This window comes from Tachyglossus aculeatus, chromosome 16 (assembly GCF_015852505.1).
Source record: "Tachyglossus aculeatus isolate mTacAcu1 chromosome 16, mTacAcu1.pri, whole genome shotgun sequence".
NCBI lineage: Eukaryota > Metazoa > Chordata > Mammalia > Monotremata > Tachyglossidae > Tachyglossus > Tachyglossus aculeatus.
In genome coordinates, this window is record NC_052081.1 from 27,213,929 (window position 1) to 27,232,745 (window position 18,817).

At 41.5% G+C, this 18,817-nt stretch overlaps 1 protein-coding gene across 1 annotated transcript in view; it reads left to right on the forward strand.

Moving 5' to 3' along the window:
* PDZD8 (PDZ domain containing 8) overlaps positions 1-18,817 on the forward strand; it is a 68,466-nt gene that overhangs the window by 16,170 nt on the left and 33,479 nt on the right. The window contains exons 2-3 of the mRNA XM_038758515.1: positions 9,534-9,659; positions 15,648-15,750. Of these exons, the coding sequence (XP_038614443.1) occupies positions 9,534-9,659; positions 15,648-15,750 (229 nt within the window). The remainder of the gene's footprint in view (positions 1-9,533; positions 9,660-15,647; positions 15,751-18,817) is intronic.

Here is an 18,817-nt window from a genome sequence, read left to right on the forward strand (position 1 = left end):
CCGTTATATTGATGTATTATTCTCTCCCAACCGCTTTGTACAGTGCTCTACACATAGTAAGCACTCAGTAAATGTGATTGGTTGACTGGGGAGGGAGAAGAATGGTGAATTGGTGGAAAGCTGCAGTCCCTTACCACAGCCCAAAGTGCCCTTAGGCTAAAGTGATATCTGGTCTCCATGGTGCTGAAAATTGACAAGCTAGCAAGAGGGAGGCAGCCGCCTCACTGTTGTTTAGGGCAAGGAGGTGGGGCCACGACTTAGCTCTCAGTCAATCAGTCATCATCATCAGTGGTGTTTAGCACTGTACTAAGCGCCCGGGAGAGTACAATGTAACAGATTTGGTAGACATGTTCCCTACACCCAAGGAGCTTACTGACCACTGGAACCCCAGTCCTTTCCTGTTCCCTTTCTGCTGGAACCGATGGTGGCAGGATATGGCTTGAGTGGGAACCCCATGAGTCAGTATTAAAAAAAAATACTGTTTAGGTGGGTCGGGTTGGGGGGGGTGAAACTGATTGAGGGAGCCAATATTTGGAAATCAACAAATTTCTTAGGAATAATAGGAGAGAAGAGATGATGAAAGGTAATAATAAGGATGACATTTGTTAAGCGCTTACTATGTGCAAAGTACTGTTCTAAGCACTGGGGAGGATACAAGGTGATCAGGTTGTCCCACATGGGGCTCACAGTCTTAATCCCCGTTTTACAGATGATGTAACTCAGGCACAGAGAAGTTAAGTGATTTGCCCTAAGTCACACCGGTGACAATTGGTGGAGCCCGAATTTGAACCCATGACCTCTGACTCCCAAGCCCGTGCTCTTTCCACTGAGCTATGCTGTTTCTCTAGGGAAGGTAGGGAGGGAAAGGTAGGGAGGGAATCTACAGGATCCTTTTCATTTACTTGTAAGAGCTTGGTTTTCATTCGTAGCCAGTCCTGGAATGGGAAATTAGCCAATTACATAAAGAAGTATTGAAAGTCTAAGGGAAAGCTGAACAATACAGTTCACAAATCAGAAATCCAGATTCAATGAGCTTATCTTTTTCACAGTGAAGAAAAGGATGAATTTACGCTTTTTCCCCAAGCAAGGTGAAATGAGACACCAGCAGCACTCAGTCAATAGAGCAAGGAAGGGAGAAGAGCAAGGGAGCAGCTATCTTTTTCCCTGGAATCTTCAAAGCTTCTGTTGGATCAACACTTCCCAGGAAGTAAAGAAAATTTCTACCCAGCAAACAGCCAGCCACTTTGTGATTAGGGTGGTGGTACTGTTGCATTAGAGATTCAAGAGGCCACAAGTAGTCAAAAATTAAAAAGTCTTTGAAGTGCACTATTACTTCCTTATAGAAATTAAGCCATGGGAGTGGAGGGGGGCGGGGGTGACCCACTATTCTGCAGTAGGAATTAGTTTTTGTTTTGTTTAGTAAAAGTAAAGCTTCTTATAGAAAAATTACTGGGTGCCACAGTTTGGCTTACTAAGGTGAAAACTGACCCTAATTCACAGTTAGGTGCATGGTTACTGGCTGTTTTCCTTAAGCAAAATTTCTGGCTTAGATGTGGTAGTAAATCCTGTAAATTTTTTTAATGGTATTTGATAAACAGTTATTTTGCACCAGGCACCAAAGTGCTGGGGTAGGTACAAGCTGATCAGGTTGATCCCGCATGGGGCTCACAGTCATAACTTCTCTGTGCCTCAGTTATCTCATCTATAAAACAGGGGTTAAGTGACTTCCCCAAGGTCACACAGCAGTCAAGTGATGGATCTGGATTAGAACTCAGGTCCTTCTGACTCCCAGGCCCACGCTATTCAATGATATTCTGAATTTTTACCCTAAATAGTATTTAGTCTAATTCAGAATATTGCAAACAAATTGTGTAATGTTTCAAAAATAGTAGTGCACTCGTTTCTGAAGTATTTGGAAAGCATATAAATTCTTTCCTGAATGTTGCATGGAAAATGAACACACATTACTGTGGTATAATTTGGGATGTTTTCATTCTGCTCAGTTGAATTAGCCTGAATTTTTCTCTTCAGAACATTAAAAATTCAAATGTACTGTATAAGAAAACTACCTTCTCTTTCTCCATCCGTAATAAAGTTCTCATAATTACACCAGATGATAGACACTGAGAATGGTCTTTAGGGAAATTTGTGTTCTTTCATTCACTTTGGACCTCTGTTTGGGCTCTGGTTCGAGTTTTAACCGGTTTAACCACATTCTGAGTTTGTTACAAAGTCTCTACCTCCACTCTTTTACCTCCACATGTTTTATTGAAAATGGAGCTTTGGATTTTTGACTTTTAAATTATCCCATAGAAGTGATGTTGTCTAATGGATGGAGCACTGGACAGGAAGCCAGGAGACTGCTTCTCTATTTCTGGCCCTGCTAATGGTTTGTATGCTGACCTTGGACAGATCACTCAACCTTTCGCTCTCTCATTTTTTCCATCTTGTGAAATAAGGCTAATGATACTATAACTATAAAAGGGATCATTTGAGTTGGAATGAGCTCATTTGTGAAGCACTTGAGGTCTTCGGAGAATGCAAGGTATTTATTAATACCCTTCTCTGTGTGCAGACAGGATGTTTCTGTTCTTAGGGCTCTTTCTGTAGTGACTTCTGTGATGGCACTCACTCACATACCATCATCATCAACTCAATATGTCCAAGACTGAACTCCTTATCTTCCCTCCCAAACCCTGTCCTCTCCCTGACTTTCCCGTCACTGTAGACGGCACTACCATCCTTCCTGTCTCACAAGCCTGCAACCTTGGTGTCATCCTCGACTCCGCTCTCTCATTCACCCCACACATCCAATTCGTCACCAAAACCTGACACTCACCTCCACAACATCGCCGAGATCCACTCTTTCCTTTCCATCCAAACCACTACTTTGCTGGTTCAATCTCTCATCCTATCCCGACTGGTTTACTGCATCAGCCTCCAGTCTGATCTTCCATCCTCCTGTTTCTCCCCGCTTCAGTCTATACTTCACTCTGTTGCCAGGATTATCTTTGTACAGAAATGCTCTGGGCATGTCACTCCCCTCCTCAAAAATCTCCAGTGGCTACCAGTCAATCTGCGCATCAGGCAGAAACTCCTCACCCTGGGCTTCAAGGCTGTCCATCACCTCGCCCCCTCCTACCTCACCTCCCTTCTCTCCTTCTACAGCCCACCCTGCACCCTCCGCTCCTCTGCTGCTAATCTCCTCACCGTACCTCGTTCTCGCCTGTCCCTCCATTGACTCCCGGCCCACGTCATCCCCCGGGCCTGGAATGCCCTCCCTCTGCTCATCTGCCAAGCTAGCTCTCTTCCTCCCTTCAAGGCCCTGCTGAGAGCTCACCTCCTCCAGGAGGCCTTCCCAGACTGAGCCCCTTCCTTCCTCTTCCCCTCGTCCCCCTCTCCATCCCCCCCATCTTACCTCCTTCCCTTCCCCACAGCACCTGTATATATGTATATATGTTTGTACATATCTATTACTCTATTTTATTTACTCATTTAATTTACTTGTACATATCTATTCTATTTATTTTATTTTGTTAGTATGTTTGGTTTTGTCTCCCCGTTTTAGACCGTGAGCCCACTGTTGGGTAGGGACTGTCTCTGTATGTTGCCAATTTGTACTTCCCAAGCGCTTAGTACAGTGCTCTGCACACAGTAAGCACTCAATAAATACAATTGATGATGATGATGATATAGCTGTAATTCTATTTATTCTTATGATTTTGACACCTGTCTACATGTTTTGTTTTGTCTGTCTCCCTCTTCTAGACTGTGAGCCCATTGTTGGGTAGGGACTGTCTCTATATGCTGCCAACTTGTACTTCCCAAGCACTCTGCATACAGTAAGTGCTCAATAAATACGATTGAATGAATGAATCATCACAATTAATATGAATGAGAAAAGAGATATAAATGTATTTCCAACTGGTCAAAAAAAATTGAATGTAGTAGCAGTAATAGTATGAAGAGCCTACTTTGTGCAGACACTCTATAAGCCCTGGTAAAGAATACGTGTTTTATGGTCCTTTTTTAAGCACTCACTATGTGTCAAGCACTGTTCTAAGCACTAGGATAGTTATAAGTTTATTAGATTGGTTACAGTCCCTGTCCCACATGGGGCTCTCAGTTTAAATAGGTGGGAGAACAGGTATTTAATCCCCATTTTACAGTTGAGGAAACTGAGGAGCAGAGAAGTTAAGTGACTTGGGGCGTCAGGGTCACACAGCAAGCAATTAGAGCTAGGATTGGGACCCAGGACTCTTTCCCCTAGGCCATGCTGCTTATCATGTGGGAATTAGTCTTGCCTGAGTCCCTCACAGTCAAAAAATTGAATGTAGTAATAGTATGAAGTGCCTACAATGTGGAAACATTGTATAAGCACTGGTAAAGAATAATTGTTTTATGGTATTTTTTTTAAGTGCTTACTATGTGTCAAGCACTGTTCTAAGCACTGGAATAGTTATAAGTTTATTAGATTGGACAGTCTCTTTCCCAAAGGGAGTTCAAAGTCCAAAAATGTACAAATAAATAAAATTAGTGCTGAAGATAGCTATAAATACATTCATATATAAGTAAATACAAACAGTAAGTAAAAGTTGGAAATATAAGTGAAAAAAATCATACATTTTGGAATTGGAAGTTTTAAATTACTCCCTGCACACTACATTAGGAAATAAATGGACTACAACTAGAGTAGCAATGGATTGACTCAAAGAAACAATGGAATAATCATTTTCTGCTAAGCACCCATCATTAAAACACTGGAGTTATTTTCTTGGAAAATACCAATTAATTTAAGTATGCTATGAGTCATTGAGTTGATGCAAATAAAATTTTCAGAAGTAAATTTTTCATTAAAGCAAGAACCCAATCCCTAATGGCTTAAATTATTCCCTGTTGAGAAATTAAACATTTTGGGTAAGGCAGTTAACTCTCATGCAGGTGTGCTTGAAACTATTTCTAGGAACTGTTGATGGCATTGCTGCCTTCACTGCTTCCTCTAAATAGTTCCTCGGTAGTTGAAAAAGTGAAAGTTTCCCAAATACTTGAGTTACAACTACAGAAGAGAATTGGCATGTTTGTTAAAAAAAAATGTTAAAATGGTAAATATTTATTTTCATCAGTGTGTTTCTGGACCTCTTTTTCTCCTTTCAGTGTGTGTGCGCCTCTCCCAGTTGTGTTTTTCAATTTGTGTGTTATTTGGGTTCCTCTGCCTTTTAATAGTATTTGCTTGCCCACGGTTTGCAAAGTACAGTAGAATTAGTAGACTAATTTGCACCATCAAGGATCTTATGTAGCTGGGGACGCAGCTTTTAAAATAAATTCAGTTAGAATAATTTAATAGACTGTATATAAGATATGTTTAGCTCATTGTAGGCAGGGATTGTGTCTGTTTATTATTAGAGTGGATTCTCCCAAGGACTCAGTACAGTGCTGTGCACACAATAAGTGGTCAATAAGTGATCGAGTGAATGAATATGTGGGCTACAGGGTTGAGGACTTAAGGGCTTTAAGGTATCTCAGAGTACTGAAGAGGCAGTTTTTGGGGTGTCAGAAGGGGAGATTAGAACTTAATCAGGGAAGGCCTCCTGGTGGAGATGTGATTTTAGTAAGGTTTTAAAGATGGGGAGAGCAGCTGTTTGATATGAAGGTGGGGGTCAGGGTGGGCAGGGGTAAGATGGAGGGAGAGATCAGCAGTGGGAAAGTAGGAGTCACAAGAGTAGATTAGCAGCTTTACAATATTAGTGTCTGCTTCCTCCTTTTTCTCTGACTAAAAATCTACAATAGTAACAGGAAATGGTGCCTTCCTACTGGCTATGTGTTTTCTGCATGCCATTCCCTGCCATTCTACTCAGCAGGAGTAATTCGTAGTTAACCTAGGGTCTTGCTGGCCACAGTGTAAACCACAAGTTGCTTTTTTGAGTTTCCTGCAAAGTTTGTCTTTCTTTGCAGGCCGTGAGCAAAGGACACTTTTAAAGGGAGTTCCCAAGGTCTTTAACATGGGGAAAAGAATCATGTGTATTTGAATTGAAATAGTGCTGGATGAGTTTACATCATATAAAGCTGGTCTACTTGTGTTTTTGATTAGGAAGGATCAAGAAATAGATCTGGAGAGCATCTTGTCACTTATAAAATTACCGATGTGGAAGGAACTTTGAGACCCTGATGTTCAGCCCCTGCCTCCAGGCAGGGTGATTGCTAAACCATCCATAATATATATTCTCATTTCCTTGAGAGATCTCCAGGTATAAGATTCAACATCATCCCTTGAGTTTTCTCAAACTCATGGTGAAGAAGCTCTTCGGATATCTAAAATCGAAAACTCTTCTTGCACTTAAATCCATCTAGTTGAATTCAACAGGAGTGGTTAAAATTGTCTAGCCACCTTAGCGCTGTCCATCATACAGTGAATAAAATATACCTGGGGGAACAAGTAGGGCTGAAATGGCTGACTGTGGTTTGAGAAGCCCAACCACACTATTTACACACAAAGATTGTTCCTTGTGCTGATGTGTTGCTGTTGAAATACCTGTGCTAGTTGCATTTTTGCTTCTGCCTCACAGATCACTCTTGTAGCTACTTCTGATAGCAGTCTATCATGCTTATCTGTGTACTGCAGTTGTCTCCCCTGTGTCAGCTATGATGCCATCTTGTCTGAATCTGTTTTCTTATACTCTGATGATGTTTCCTCAATCTTCCTTAGTCTCAGATGCCCCATTTCAGCTCCTCACTACATACCGATTACTTGTGCTCCCTTTCTCATCCATTATCCTTGCATCTATTTCCTTTCCACCCAGTGAAGTTGTGTTTAGGTGAGCATAACAGCAATGCTAGTAGGCTTATTTTATTTGAATACTTGATTTTTTTCTGAGCCAGATGTCACTTGGTGCTGAGCGATCTTTAAAGACACTGAGGAATCACATTTGGATTCAAGGGGGATCCTGAGAAGCAGCAAGGCCTAGTAGAAAGAGCATGGGCCTGGGTGTCAGAGGAAATTGTTTTGTGACTTTGGGCAATTCACTTAACTTCTCTTGTTCCCTAGTTACCTCATCTATAAAATGGGGATTAAATCCTCCTCCCTCCAATTTAGACTGTGAGCCCCATGTGGGACAGAGATTGTGTCCAACCTGATAAAATGGTATCTAAGAGAAGCAGCGTGGCTTAGTGGAAAAGAGCCCAGGCTTGGGAGTCAGAGGTCATGGGTTCTAATCCCAGCTCCGCTGCTTGTCAGCTGTGTGACTTTGGGCATGTCACTTTAACTTCTCTGTTCCTCAGTTCCCTCATCTGTAAAATGGGGATGAAGAGTGTGAGCCCTACAGGGGACAACCTGATTACCTTGTATCCACCCCAGCGCTTAGAACAGTGCTCGGCACATAGTAAGCCCTCAACAAATATCAACATTAATTATCTACCCCAGTGCTTAGAACAGTGCCTGACCCAAAATAATTGCTTAACAAATACCGTTAAAAATAATTAAGTTTGTTGTGGGCAGAGAACCTGCCTGCCAACTCTGTATTGTACTCTCCCCAGGCACTAGTGCAGCGCCCTGCACCCAGTAAGTGGTCAATAAATACCACTGATAACCTTAAAGAGAGTTGGGCAGCAGTACAGCTCCGTAGACAGAAATTCAAGTGAATTTCAATTTCGGAACTGAAATTGTTCTGCATTTCATTACCAGGCTGTGATCATACTCTGACAGTCTCCCAAAGAATGTGCTGGCCTGTTTGATTAGATGTAGTACTTGTCTCTCATTGCATCGTTGGCCATTTAGATGCTTAGGTAACTGAATTTTGTTAGGATGTTTAGCCCCAGGTTTTCAGTCAATCAATTAATACTACTTATTGAGCACCTAGTCTGTGCCCAACACTGTACCAAGCTCTTGGGAGAGTACAGTAACATCAGTGGATACACTCCCTGCCCTCAAAATGCTTGAACATCTAGGATGGTTATAAGATAGGTTTGAGAATCATGGTTAATTCACCAGGACATCTAACTTCAAATAATTTCCAGAGCATAGTTCTGTGAGTGACCTGAAGTAGTAAAGCGTAGGTAAAGTGTGTTGAGGTATTGCTACTGCGTTCTGTAACTTATCCTAAATATTATGTGCTGCAAAGATCTTATTGGCTTTACCGTGCTGTCATCTGAGTCCACTTTATGGTTCTGGGAGTGTGCCATTGATGTTTGCCCTACAGCACCTGTGTACATGTCTATAGTTTAATGTCTATCTCCCCATCTAGAGTGTAAGTTCCTTGTGGACACGGAACATGTCTACTACCAACTCTGTGGAATTAGAATAATAGTTATGATATTTGTGCTTATTGTATGTCCAGTATTGTTCTAAGCATCAGGTATATAGAGGTTAATCAGATTGGATGCAGTCTCTGTTCCACATGGGGCTCACAATCTAAATAAGAGGGAGAACAGTCATTGTACTCTCCTTAGCATTTAGTACAATGCTGTGCACATCGTAAGTGCTCAAATACCACTGATTGATTGGCTGCCTTTAATTCTCTTCAGTAGTTGGCCTAGAACGATGTTGCTTAAGAAATCTGCCAAACAGAGGAGGGCAATAAGATGCCACCATAGTTAACTTGAAATGATCTTTTACCAGTCCCAAAGGTGTTGCTGATGGTAACGTCTTTGAGTTCCAGACTACCATATGCTGAGTCTGGGAAAGTGGATGTATTCCCTCCATGCTGGCAGATTTCAGCAGATTTGTTGGTAGATTTTTCTATGCTTTGTTAGGGGCTCATCTTTTAAAGAGAAGATGTGTTAATGGGAATATTGAAGTGCTGTTGCCACCTTGGCAGGATTTCCTCATTGTGTTGAAGCTAGAGCTATCTTGACTCTTCACTGGGGGTGTGTTGGTGGGAAGCAGCTGCTTTAACTTTAGTGATCCGTAAAAGTCCTTGGTCAGGAAATGGGTCAAACTCACCAGCTAAGCAAAGAGTCTTTGAATTAGGGCCAGAACTAGCACTGGGTTTGGCCTGCCACCAGGAAGGGAATTCAAAGAGGGGAAGTATGTGGGCCTGTTTCCACCCCTCTCTCAGAAGCCCATATTAAAAAAAAAACCAGTTTAACTTAGCATGTATGCTGTAAAAATGCAGAGTGACTATTTTTGAGAAGCAGCGTGGACATAGTGGAAAGTGAGAGTCAGGGGACCTGGGTTCCCGTTCCACCACTTGCCTGCTGTGTAATCTTGGGCAGTGCACAGCTTCTCTGGGATTCAGTTTCCTCATTTGTAAAATGAGGATTAACTACCTTTTCTCCCTCCCCCTTTAAACTATGTGCCCCACGTGGAAAAGGCACTTTGTCCAATCTAATTATCTTGTATCTAGACAACACTTAGTACAGTTCCTGGCCCATAGGAAGGGGTGTACCATATACCACGCAATTGACAAGCTGTTGATTTTTAGCTGTTTGGTGTTGAACTAATATATTAACAAATCTTGTATTATTCTTATAGTTTATATGATCATGCATTAATAGCATTTTATTGTCAAGAAAATGAGACTTATTCTAACTTTTCTCAGGTACAAGCCATTTTTTCCATTTCAAGTCTTGCCGGGACCCGGGGACGTAGAAGACAGAGACCTCCACGTACAAGAATGGGCACTCACAGAAGGACGGCTTAAAGTTACATTATTAGAGTGTAGCAGGTATGTTCTTTGGTATTGTTCAGTCCCAGCAAAACAAATATTTTGGGAAAATGAATTTAAACCCTTCATACTTCCTTGTTTGTTACTTTTTTTTTTTTACTTGGAAACTGTTTTTATTGTATGCCCTTAATGTGCTTCATGTCTGTAATTTTAACTGCATCTTGTCTAAAATATTTCAAGCCAGGAAAAATGAGCAGAGAAAAAAAATCCAAGAAGCAACTTGGCCTAGTGGAAAGAGCCCGGGTCTAGGAGTCATAGAGGCTGGGTTCTAATTCTGGCTCTCCCATTTGCCTGCTGTGTGGACTTGGACAAATCACAACTTTTCCACGATTCGTTTTCTTCATCAATTTCAGGGGTCAATACCAGTTCTCCCTCCCACTTAGACTGTGAACCCCATGTAAGACAGGGATTGGGTCTGACCTGATTATCATGTACACTTAAAGTGCTTGACACATACTAAGTGCTTAACAAATACCATAGTTCTTATTACTAAGCACAATTTCTTACTGGATCTGAAAAAGTTAACCTCTTCGAACCTTCATGTTAAATTGCTAGGTACAGAGACAGTTATGATAGGATCCTTGTGTTCTGAATTGTATTAGCTCCCATTTCCAATAAGAAAAAAGGCTGATCAGACGTGGAGTTGACAAATTGACGTATCCCAAGTGGCCTTTTTTTCCTCTTGGGCCTAGCCCTTGCATGGTGAAATGTAATTTGTGTACATTTCAATTAGGCGTTTCAGGGACCCAAAGGAACACAGATACTGCCCAATAGGTACTGAGTTAACTTGACAGGACATGAGAGTAGTTGAAAACAAAACTGCACCTTTTAAATAACCTGAAAGGATTCAGAAGACTAAGCTGGGTAAAAACACCAATTAGGAAAGAAAAGAAGCTCCAGTTTGTCATGAGTAGAAAGTTTTTGGGGGAGTTTTTTGTAGGGGTTCTCAGTGGTGTGATGTATGTCGACTGCACCAGTTGCTAGAGAATGGGATCTGCAGTATCTGCTCTCTTAGGGGGATAAGTTCAAAACCACAGAGTAGATGATCTTGGCAAGCAGTGTTTTGAAGTACCTAATCACTATAAGAATTGGGCCAGCCCTAGCTCCTAGTGTTTTGCATAATGTCTGAATTTTCAGTTTCCAAGCAAAAAATGGTTAATCTAATAGATGCATGCTCACTGATCACAGTAGTAATTTGATCATCTCTGACACTTATCAACTGATGGGTCTTTCTGAAATTGACTAGTCTTAAAACCCTGAACATGAGGAACCCTGTAGTTACTCCACTCCACTCTGGTCATAAATTAGATAAGAAGCAAAGTGGCCTAGTGGATAGAGCACGGGCCTGGGAGGCAAAAGATCCTGGGTTCTGGTTCCAGCTCTGCCAACTTGTCTGTTGTGTGACCTTGGATAAGTCATGTAACTTCTCTGTGACTTGGGTACCTCATCCGTAAAATGAGGATTAAGACTGTGAGCCCCATGTGGGTCACGGACTGTGTCCAAACAGATTAGCTTGTATCTATCCCAGTGCTTAGAACAGTGCCTGGCACATAGTAAGTGCTTAACAAATGCCACAGTTGTTATTATAGCTCATTAGTATTTCATCCTCCAGATAGCAATTCTGCCTGTTCCTTAAAGGCGTTTTCCAGTAGTAAGTTGGGCAGTACCGGAGGACCACTGAGATACCATTTGGTGCATTATGAGAGGGTGAGTGCAGTAATTGTACCAGCATTTTGCATACTGATACTTCTGTCAGTACACCGATGAAAGCCAATCATTTATTTTCCTCACCACAGAGGCCCTATTTTCCAAAATAACCGTGTTGAACTATCATAAAATAAAGAGCCTTTCAGTGACCTGGTGATTTACACAATGTGTATCATCAGTCAGTTAATCGTATTTATTGAGCACTTAGTGTGTGCAGAGCATTGTACTAAGGACTCAGGAGAGTACAGTCAACAGCAAACCAGCACATTCCCTGCCCACGATGAACTTACAGTCTAGAGAGGGAGGCGAACATTAATATAAATAAATAAATGAATTACAGGTAAGTACATAAGTGCCGTGGGGTGGCCAGGGCGAATAAATATAGGACACAAGTCAGGGCAACACAGAAAGGAGTGGAAGGTAAGGAAAAGGGCTTAATCAGGAAAGTGCCAGCAAGATGCTACATACCATATGGGCATGTGATGGAGTATTTGTTTTACTGTTATCTGTTGCGTTTGAGCGCAAAACACCTTACTGAGCTTGGGGGAAATGCACAAGTGTAGCAGTTCAGACCTAGCCCCTGGAAACCAAAAGTGGGTTTACAATCTAAAACAGGTGTGGGGAGAAGAAAGACAAAAGGAAGAAAATAACTTGAAAACTAAAAGTAAAAAATAAATGGACAATAACTATGGTTTGCAGCCCTTCTCAGAGCATAGGCTCTTTTCCAGGCTTCTCAGCCAGGACCGTAATGACATTCCAACAACCGTTGCCCATGTTTGCAGGCTTTAGCATCTGCCTGCCCTTCCACTTTTTGATGTAAGCCCATTTGGGGCAGTGAATGTACCTATCAATTCTGTCATACTAAGCACATGGTACAGTGCCCTGCACTCAGTCAGCGCTCGATTGATTGAGTCAAACCATGTGGCTATAAAGTCTACATACTTAGTTTTAGGGCCATAGAACAGATGAAGACACACGTTACGACAGAGCTGGCTCTCTAGAGAATTATGTGTGACCTGTAGTTCTCCAACTTCTCTGAGAAATAGAAAGTGTGGTAGTGGGGTTGGGAAGCAGAAAAGCTGTCAAACACTGGAGGTTAGGGAGGGAGGAGCAGTAGGAATCCGATTCCTCCCTCCGCAGGATCCGGTCCCTTGTATTTCCTTATAGATGAAGGAACTGAGGGACTGAAGGTGACAGATTTCAGGGACTCACTGCAGCTGGAATTAGAACCCAGGAGTCCTGGCATCTAGACTTATGTGCAGTAGTTTGTGAGACCCTGAGCCCGGTACTTTGCAAGAATATCAAAGGGGCTCAGAAGAGTTAGGCTACTGTACAGTACGTTCTGAAGCAAAGAAGAGGTGTTCAATCTAAGCTGGACAACTACTGCACAGATAATTTTTTGAGAGCTTTGTTTTGTGCATGTCTTCCCACTCCTCCAGATTCTTCAGTGGTCACCCATTCCTTTCCACATTAAGCAGGAACTCCTGACCATTAGTTTTATGACCTTTGGTCATCTCTCTTTGCCCTCTACCCTTGCCCCTCTCCACTGCAGCCCAGCCAACACATTTCACCCCTCTACTGCCAACCTCTTCATTTTGCCTTGCTGTCAAGCTCCTGCTCACACCCTCCTTCCTCCCTAGAGTTCCCTCTCCCCTTCATATCTAGCAGACTACTACTTTCCCAGTCCTCAAAGCCCTGCTAAAATCACATCTCCCCACCCTTTCTTCCCCCCACCAACCCCCACTGCCACTTTGACACTTCAGCTTCACCTATGCATTTGAGTCCTCATCCACTAAACACTTAGGTACTCACCCCGGCTTGCCCTAGTGTGAAGAGCATGGTCCTGGGAGTCAGAGGACCTGGGTTCTAATCTCAACTCTGCCACCTGCCTGCTGTGCAACCTTAGGTACATCACTTCTCGGTACCTGTTTCTTCATCTGTAAAATGGGGATTGACAGTGAACCCCATGTGGGACGTAGGCAGTGGCCATGCTGATTAGCTTGTATTTACCCCAGCACGTAGTACAGTACCTGGCACATAGTAAGAGCTTAACAAAGACCATTAAAAAAAAACCCCAAAAACCAGCAAACCCTCTCTCCCTCGCTGCCCCCCCACAAGTTGTACACATTTTAAGCTCTATTGCTTTCCCTTTTGTGGAATTTATTTTATTGTTTGTCTACTCCCCATAAGATTGTAAGTTCCTTGAAGTCAGGGATCATGTCTACTAATTACACTGTGTACTTTTCCAACTGCTTAGTATAGTGCTCTGCAAAGAGTAACTGCTCACTCAATGCTATTGATGGATTAAATTGGTTCACTAAAGTGGAAAAGGTACTACATAACACAACAAGCTTCTAATATAGCCTCCTGTAAATCATATTCTAGTGATAATCATATGTATTTAGTTAATTTATTGATATGTACTGACTTATTTTAACAAAAATTAAACAATGCTTTAATGATTAACATTTTAGTATATAGCACATAAAGGAAATTCAAATTTTTCCAGAGGTTCTGCAATGGATCCCAAACATACCATTCTATGGATACTGCCTTTCTTGATAAACAACATTTTCAAAACCCCACTCTATATTGGAATATGTCTATATGATGTAGCTTCTAGTACTTTTTGCTTTCGGTTTTATTTAGTGCTTCTAGTACAAATGGAATTTTTGGGTTTAGTCATACTTTCCTCTCTAGTAATTTGAAAGATTGAAAAGATTGAGATTACTTGCCTTGTCTTTGTTTCCCAATACCTAGAGCAGGCTACTTCCTTCACATTTCTTTTTTAATAGGTTTATTATTTTTGCCCTTAAAGATATTCATGTATTTGCCTTAAAAAATAAACTTTAGCATGGTTTTTACAGTTTTTGTGGTCTCATTTAATTGTTTGGCTTCAAGTAAATATGTTCATAAAAAAATTTGGGGTAGTTACTTCCCCCATTCAATTTGAGAATAGTCTTGTTTACATTATCTACAGCAAAAGTGTTTTAACATAAATGTTCGTTTGTGGAAATGTTCATTGGAAAACTTGGCGGTAAACGAGTTCTTTTGATATTTACCTGTTTGTAACAGCTGATGGCAGCAGAGCTCAGCTAACAGAAGAAATTCTTTGTATTTTGCAGGTGGAAGAAATATTTCTGCCCAGTAAAATATTTTGAAAAACCAGAACCTCACAGTTTGATCACTCTATTCTGATATGTAATTTAAGGGCTGTGCCTTCTAATTGAGTATTCTTGGATTATTCAGTCTCTGCTCCTTAATTACATTAACCTTTGTTGTAAAGTCCATGCATTTATAGGTGAGCTCTGCAGTACAGAGCAAGAAACCAAGCCAGTTTTATCTTTTGGAGATTGAAAGACCTGTTCAATAACCTTGAGATAAATCTTCTAATTTGTATTTTTTCTTCAGAGATGTATGTCCATATGCAGTGGTAAACCAGCCCTAGCTCAGAGGCAGCATATTAATCAAGGTTATTCTTGAATTTATTTGAACCAAACTGGCAAACTAATTTTCCGATTAGTTAAGATAGTACAGAATTTAGAGCTTAGAAAAACATTTATGACTAAATCCTGGAAACTGATAAATTTTGGTTTGGGTGGCAAAACGTGTTATAGAAGTGATATAAATTATTTTATGAGGCCTTAGAGCAAAGAAAGTTCCTAAGTAGTATTGCAATCCAGCAAGTATCCTCTACAGAGGTTTTGATTGCAAAGAAATGGAAATTTTAAGATTTATGTCTTTTGGAAGAAATTGTCCCCTAAACTTTGAGTCATGGTCTTCACCATACAAGAAGGTAAATGAAAAGCTCACATTATGGGGTACATCAAAGTTTGATTTTACTTTCCTTTTCCACTAGAGGGTGCAGTAAGCTCTTAATTCCAGTTCTTTAGTTATTCCAGTTCTTTAGTTCACGATGCCTAAATTGTAGAAAAGGTCGGAGACTGCACTCAGTTCTGTCAGAATGTGTGTATTCCTTCTCATTTTGGTTAGGATGTGACAACAGAATTAGGTTTGCAGTGTCAGAAGAGTGTTCCCTGTCGTGATAGAGCATTATGTGATGTCGGAAGAAACAGTTGTCTACAAACGTGTGCTGTCAAGAGGATGAGTACCGCAAATACAAATTTTCACTAATGTAGGAGTACTGCATAAGTCCAACCCCTGGGTTATAGAATAACCAGATTTAAATCATTTATGATTTGGGACTAAGATCATATGAAAGATCACAAATGGGTAAAATTGGTGTACTAGTCTTGCCCAATTTTTTTTTTTCCATTGCAGGTTACTGATATTTGGATCCTATGAAAGAGAGACAAATATTCATTGCACACTTGAGTTGAGCAGGGGTGTGTGGGAAGAAAAATCAAGGAGCTCTATTAAGACGGTAAAATTCATATATATTTTTATGTAGACCTTTGTTGTTTTTGTTGGCAGTTGATTGCCACAGAAAAGAGCAAGCAAATTATTTTTTTTTAGGATAGTAGATTGGAGCCTTTCTACTTCTAGTTCATTCATAGTTTTAGACTTCTATGAACAACCCAGGCTGTGGCACAATGGTTTTTTTTTTTTCATCCATGTGTTTTGGCTAGAACACTATTAAGGAATTGATGAATGCTCATCCAACAGTGTGAGCCTATTTGGGTATAAAATGCTGCTGAGTTGGAAGAAACTGTGTATATGAGTGGCTTCTGACACAGTGAGTATTGTGGTGTGAGCTTTCCTTAACATAGGGTTTTACAAACTTGCAGCTATTGACTTTTAGAAGAACTAGAACATCATCATCAACGAGCTCTATCTTATTGAAGTATTGCTCATGGGCCTCACAGAACTGTATCCCGATTGCTTACAAGGGAACCTTGAATTTGGAAGAATGTCTGCTCTAGAATATTTTTGAAACTGAATATAATTCAGGTGGAAACAATAACTTGGAAACAGTTGATGGCAGCATCGTTAAGCTCACAATTATACAGCATACCAGTTCTGCCGTGACTCGTTTTCACAACATGTTTTGTCCGATATCATGTCCCTGCTTGATATAGCATACCAGGATAATGATTGTGCTATTTAAGGGCTTACTGGATGCCAAGCACTGTACTAAGTGCTGGGGAGATAGTGTAAGTAGATCACGGTCCCTGTCATCCCACATGGAGTTCACAATCAATAAGTGGTATTTGAGTGCTTATGGTGGGCAGAGCACTGCACTAAAAACTTAGCACTGTACCTCACTCAACAGGTTGGAAGACATGGTTTCCACATAGATGAATACCTTTGGAAAGGAAGAGTTTTACAGTGCAAGTTTTTCGAACTACAGCGTTTTGAAAGAACGCAGCCTTTGTGTCATAGAACTGGTGTAGAAACATTGAAACTGGAGGAAAAGCAATTGTGTAAAATGAATCTATTTCTCTTCATAGTGACTTCCTCAAAACAACTATTGCTTAACATTGCTGACAGCAATGCTTGAGGTCAGAAAGTGGGTGAGGATTTTGGAAAGGATGGCAGAGAGAATTGGGATTGGGCACGAGCTTCAAAGACGTAATAAATCAGAAAACTACCATTTTGAGTCTTACCAGCTCTGATTATATCTGACAGACAGTGACTCTTCCCCCGCTTCAAATCGTTACTGAAGTCACGTCTCCACCAAGAGGCCTTCCCTGACTAAGCCCTCCTTTCTCCTTCTCCCATTCCCTTCTGCATCACCCTGACTTGCTCCCTTTATTCATGCTCCCTTCCAGCTCCACAGCACTTATGTACATGTCAGTAGTTTGTCTGTATTGTTTGTCTCTCCCTCTAGACTGTAAGCTCATTGTGGGCAGGGAATGTTGTTTATTGTTATATTGTATGCTCCCAAGCGCTTAGTACAGTGCCCTGCATACGGTAAGTGCTCGATAAATATGATGGACTGACTGGAAAGTCAGTTGTTTTCAGTGACCTAGGATGAGCAGGTCTAGGAAGTCTACTCAGGAAGTTGTGGAGACAATCTTCCCTCCCACCGCAGAACCCTCCTGGAATAGTTGCCTGAAGTTGTCAGGGAAATTGTATCCATGAGTGTGTCTCACACTGGAATCCCCTGCACACGTGCCCGATTTATCCATCAAAATAGAGTAGCACCCTTTTTCTGTTCCCTTGCCATTTTTGGGTGAGCACTGCTCAGTCCACCAGTGAATTGCAACAGAAAAGGTACATCCTACTCCAGCTGGACACGTACTTGTATTGTTTATGCTTCAGTGGTGATGGTTTGTGCTGAGCCATCCACACGCTCTCACCCCATATCCAGCCACATGGATTGCAAAAAGCCTGGAAGGGAGAATGGAGGTCGCCGGTGGTCACAGAACCAGATGATCTGTGTGGCCTCTAAAGCAGTAGACACCACCATTCCCCTGTCCATTTGTAAAGCCAGCTCTGAACAGCATTCTGAGAATGCCTTAGGGACTAGACTGTAAGCTCACTGTGGGCAGGGAATGTGACTACCAGCTCGTTTATATTGTACTCTCCCAAGCATCTAGTACAGTGCTCTGCACACAGCGCTTAATAAATACGATTGATTGATTGACTAGGGTCAAGGGAATCCTTTCCACTTTCTTTCAAAAACCAGAGGAATGGGAAAAAGGAGAAAATGAACAAGAGCAGCCCCCCAAAAAAACCAAAACAAAAAAAAACAGCACTTCCACACAAATAGGCAGACCAAAACCGGAAAACAACAGAAACATCAGTACAAGGTACAGGTAGACAAAGGTGATTCTTCAGGGGGCAGTACAAAAGACTGCTTCTTTAACCAATGGGTAGATTTGGAAGGGCAGTTCCCAGCAATTGTCTGACTTAGAAATCACACTGAGACATTCATTCTGTCACAGTCTTATTTATTGAGCGCTTACTGGGTGGAGAGCACTGTACTAAATGCTTGGGAAAGTACAGTATAATAGTATAACAGACACATTCCTTGCCCACAGTCTAGAGGGAGCATACAGTGTAAATGGAAGACTGCTCCAAGGGTAGACCTCTCCAAAATAGGATGCATCCAGGACCTGCCTCATGAGAGGAGGGATGCCTCATTAGGCACACAGCCTTACAGCTTAGTGCTAGGATCCCGACTCCATAGCTAGACAGCTTATATGACACAAGCGATACCATCCTTCCTAAGGCTTGACAGATGACATCATTACCCAGGACCTCAGTAAAGAGAGGGGTTCGATAGCCCACATTCTAAACTTGACAGGTAGTGCAGGAATGAGGGAGAAAAAGTTAAAGCCCACGTTCTGTGCAACACCAGCCTTTGAATTAAGGAAAACTACTATCCCAGAAGCCCCCACCAAACCGATATTACATTTAAGAAAAGGACCTGATGACACGATATGTATGTAACTTAAGATAGCCAAAAATCTTGGATGGCTGGCTAGCAAACTAAGGGGTCATGGGAGGTGTCATACTAAAGAAAAAATGAAAACTGTTAGGTG